Source organism: Leptonychotes weddellii, unplaced genomic scaffold (genome assembly GCF_054177405.1).
Source record: "Leptonychotes weddellii isolate Sample4059 unplaced genomic scaffold, ASM5417740v2 HiC_scaffold_10909, whole genome shotgun sequence".
Taxonomy (NCBI): domain Eukaryota; kingdom Metazoa; phylum Chordata; class Mammalia; order Carnivora; family Phocidae; genus Leptonychotes; species Leptonychotes weddellii.
Window position 1 is genome coordinate 2,442 of NW_027686330.1, and position 4,695 is coordinate 7,136.

A 4,695-nucleotide genomic window follows, 5' to 3' on the forward strand; every position below is an offset into this window, starting at 1 on the left:
TCGGGGTCCCTGCTCAGCGGAGAGCCTGCTTCTCCCTCTCCCACTCTCCCTGCTTGTGCTCTCTCTCTGTCTCAAATAAATAATAAAATGAAATTTAAAAAAATAAAAATAAGAAAGATTTATTTATTTGAGAGAGAAAGAGAGAGCACGGGCTCACGTGCGCGAGTGAGGGGAGGGGCAGAGGGAGAGACAGAGAGAATCTCAAGCAGACTCCCCACTGAGCCTGGAGCCCAATGTGGGGCTCGATCGCATGACCCTGAGATCATGACCTGAGCTGAAATCAAGAACTGGATGCTTAACCGACTGAGCCACCCAGGCGCTCCTAGATAATTTTTCCAAATTAGATCTAGCATGGAATCCCCCAACACATCAAAGAGCATACTGTGATTGCATTCACATACATTTATTTTATAAGTTCATATTTGTACAACAGAGCATCGACCACAAAGAACAGTGAAGAGTTTTAACGGAACCCACTCTTGAAAATGGGGGTTTACCAAGGCCAGCTGTGGGCATCTCTCAGCAAATTCTTAGGATTTGCTGTGTGCCAGCCAGGTATTGACTCACACAGATAACTGGCTTCAAATGGCAACCGGTTGACCCAACTGCTTGCGTCGCTATGTCAGGAAACTCTTCCAGAAAACCTCGAGAAGGGGTAGGAGATTGGGTTTTAGGGGCAACATTGAACATTGACACACACTCACATTGTGTATCACACATATGGATGTTGTATGGGGAGCACCCAAAACCCACAATAAGCACAAATATACAGTCTTGATACTGCAGTAAGACGGTAAGGAATGTCACACTGTCCCTTGTTAGGATACAACGACTCTGCCTTGATGGGAGAACAGCATGCAACAAGCTAATGTGCCTGAGGTCTTATTGAAGCTCAGACTCTGAGGCAACAGCGAACACAGTAACACAATACACCGTGAGTGCAGGGAGTGCGGTTGCCTGCGCTGGAAACTTACAAGGGAGAAAAAGATCAGTAGGGAGCTACAAACTTCTAGGCCATCTAGATGCACTTGCAAGAAGAGTAAATATATACGTGGGGATGGCAGGAAAAGCTTTATCCCGACCACTGCACAAAAGAAAAGGATGGTGAGGCTGATGATTCAGAGTCAGCTGGGGGAGTTTACAGAAATCAGAGTCAGGTTTTTAGGGTGTCAACGTACGTGAACTCTAAAAATTCCTTCTGTCTTGACACTTGCTGGGGATGCAAGGACCTAAGAGGAATTTCTGACTGCCTGAGGGTGGATCCTTTGCCTGCACCCTGGCTGCCAAGGTGAAGGGGTGGGTAGAGAGAGAATCTCCACCTTTTGGCTCTGCTAGGGGGGCCTCAGGGGGTAGCCTCACAGAAATAAGAACAGGGGTTGGATGCTGGAATTCACAGATGTGACTGATACCCACCACAGTAATACGTTGGGGGTCTCCACTATCATGATTTGGCAGGTGAGAATCTGAGCTTCTGAGTGTGTGTGTAAATTGCATTTTTTAAAAACCAAAGAAATTCAGCCCAAACCTTTGCAAATCCCTGAACTAATGGAAGTTTGCAAATTCGCAGACCGGATGCCCTGAATAAGAGCTCTGTCTACCCATGGACGTTTGGATTTTACCTGATTCATTTCTTTGTTTTTGTTGTTCTTCACCACGGGGGACTCAAAGTTAATGCCGTTAATGGGTAACTCTTGAAGGTGACCTCTTAATTATTTACCTCCTTTTGGACTATTTCCTGAAAATCTTGCCTTTTGTTCTTTAGAGTGGGGTGCCCCCTCTGCCCAAATCAGAGCTTCTGGAATTGAATTTGGGGAGACCCATATCCTAATCCCAGGGGCCAATCAGAGCAGAAGAGTCCCACGTCTGACCATCCCTTGTAAGGGAGACTGAGTGTGTACAGGACAGCGACAGCTTTTGACAGAGTCAAACACAGAGCCCTGAGCTCCTCAGGTGTGGCAAGCAGGCAACTCACTTCGTCAGGCATGGTTTCTGCAAATCAGGGTGGCCCACTCGGGACGAGTTTGTGCCAGAAGTACCTTCAAGGTCCATCCTTTTAAAAGACCAAAAAAATAGGTCTAGACTTTGCAATGGCAGGATCTCCAGCAGTGCCCAAATCTAGAAGGGTCTGTGTCTCTTCCTGGCAACACATACTCAGCAAGAGGGGCTGTCCCCGAATCAGGACTCAGGGGCTGCTGAGGGGGGGAGAGCGGCTTTTCTCCAGAGCAGGGATCTCCCCAACATGGTCCTCCTGCTTGGCTTTTCCTCAACTCTGGCAAGAGACCTTCTGCAAACCCTTGGAATCCCCGACCCTGTTCCTCCTCTTCCGTTTCCTTCAAACACCTGCTCACGCACGGTGGGGAGGGGGAGACAGCCCGAGGTCTCCATGGCAACAGTCGGGATGATGTGCTTCTCTGCCAGGACTGCGACCTCCCGGCTGGTCCCTTGGGGTCTCCAGGTTGTTAGACGTTGTTTGCGGGTTCTTCACTCAAAAGGTACCCTCACCCACTCAAATAATACTCACACACACACTCAGGTGTTACTCCCACAGTCACACGTTGCCCACAACTACTCAGATATTACCCACTCTAACTCATGTTACCTTCAGACTCAGATGCTACCCACACACTCAAATGGTCCCACACTCACTCATGTATTCAAGTAACTCAGATGTTCCCCTCACCTACTCAGACATTAATATGAGTGCCACGAGGGCAAGATTTGTCTATTTGTTCCCTACTGTATGCCCAGTGCCTGAAAGAGCATCTGGTACACTGTGGGTGCTCAGAAAACATTTGTTGAGTGACTGAGTGATCCATACTCAACCAGATATTACCTACATCTACTCAAATGGTACCCATGTCCACTCAGATGTACCCCAGTAACTCACATGTTCCCCAGTCTCTATGAGTGCCATGAAGGCAGGGATCTGTGTTGGATTTGCGTGCAATAGATATCTGCAGAATGAATGAATGAATGAATGAATGGCCCACGCTCAACCAGACGTTACCCCCATCACTCAGATGTAATCCACAAGTTAACTCAGATCAAAATGCCCTCCCCTCACTCACACTAGTCAGATGTTCCCCATCACTCAGATGACACCCATTCTCATTCAAAGTGACCCACACACCTGAGTCATACTCCCCACTCTCACCCCCATAATCTCCACACTCACTCAAATTCCCCAAACTAATTCAAAGGCTACCCCCCTTCCGGTCATTCCCCCCACCCCCACTCAGATGTCACCTCCCCTCACCCTGCCGCCCCTTGCAGCCTCCCCACCTCACCTCACAGCTTCTTGTCAGATGCATGGTGCCGTCGACGGCTTTTCTTGTGCTTTCGCTTGCCTCTCTTGTCATCTCCAGCCTTGCTCTGCTTCTCGACCGAGGCCAGAGGTGGCGACCCGTCGGCGCCCGCGGGGGCCCCGGAGCCCGCCTTCTCCCCGGGCCCGGGCGCCCGGCACTTTCTGGCAGGCAGCTCTCTGGGGCCCGTCACTGTTGGGCACAGTTCCTGCCTCAGGACCCGGGCCACATCCTCCACCGTCCTGCCCTCACTCTGCAGGAAGAGGTTCAGCTTGGTCAGGAATTCTATGTCCTGCTTCCGGGGCATGTAGACCACTCTCCACATGCCGCCCTTGCCCTTGATCTCCCTGGGGATCACGGCATAATTGATGTCCTCCTCCAGCCTAATGATGGCTGCCTTGGATCTCTCTTCTTCCAGAAACGCCTTCCCGGCCACTTCGAACTTGCCCAGGGGCTTCAGGGGGACCCGTATGATCTCTTCGAACTCCTCATGGTTGCAGTCTTCCGGTATACCCAGGATCATCAGGGACTTGTAACTGTCCACCTCGAGCGCCTTGCACCCGTGCTCCAACAGAGCAATGTCCTTGACCCCGAAGAGCATCTTGCCCAGCTCTCGGAGGCAGGAGTATGCTCGCTGGTGCACACCTGAGCTGCCTCGAGAATCCACAAAATTATCCAGGATGCCACGATCCCTTCCCAAAGGCTAAGTAGGAGAGAGGCCTCACGGGCCCGATTTGTCCCTCTAGTGGAGGATGTCCCTGGCCCTGCCCGCAGGGCTGCAGTGTCCAGCCCTCTGTAACCTTCCCCGGAGAGGGCTCTTGGGAATGCCCAGGGACTTACGCACAGTGAAACAGAGGTGGCGTCTGCCAGCTGGCTCGTGGGTCCCGAGGCTGGGCAAGGCCACACTGAGGAGGGTCTGAAGATGCACCTCCCCTTTCTTGGCGATGGTCTCCAAAGGTCTCACCCGTCCTCGCAGTCTCAGCAGATCTGGGACGGCGCGTCTCCCTGGGGCTGCGGCCACCGGGGTGTCGTGGATGGGGGCCCAGAAAGCAGGGTGGCTGGTCTCTCGTGGCTGGCCCAGAGGGCTGCCCTCAGTGCCCTGTGGCCCCGGCGAAGACAAGGATGTGGTCTCTGCACTTGCTCCCGCAGTGACGTCACCGCCTCCTTCGGCGGCTCTGCGGCCCAGAAGTCTCCATGGCAACCGCTGGAGCATCGCCTCTGCCATTGGCCGGGGCCAGCCGCATTGAAATCAGAGTCCAAGGGGGTCACTCAGGGGTGAGGGGTCAGCCACCTCGCCTTCAAAAGCACCCTCCCTTCTCCTTAGAGAAAACGGCTGATTCCAGGGGAGAGGGGACAGAGAAGATACAAGAAGAGCCTGGAACATCCTTTTTTT

General features: G+C 52.3%; 1 protein-coding gene across 1 annotated transcript; it reads right to left on the reverse strand.

The window, feature by feature from the left end:
• Positions 1-387: 387 nt before the first annotated feature.
• PNMA8C (PNMA family member 8C) lies at positions 388-4,461 on the reverse strand. Its single transcript, XM_031040923.2, has 2 exons — positions 3,288-4,461; positions 388-2,050 (listed from the first exon to the last, which is right to left on the reverse strand). Exon 1 carries the CDS (start codon positions 3,901-3,903, stop codon positions 3,289-3,291), a length of 615 nt encoding a protein of 204 aa, XP_030896783.1. The 5' UTR covers positions 3,904-4,461; the 3' UTR covers positions 388-2,050; position 3,288.
• Between the last annotated feature and the right edge of the window lie 234 nt (positions 4,462-4,695).

What these genes read in the sequence shown, in the direction of transcription:
- PNMA8C (XM_031040923.2), bottom strand. Translation starts at nt 3,903, where the DNA reads ATGCTCTTCGGGGTCAAGGACATTGCTCTGTTGGAGCACGGGTGCAAG.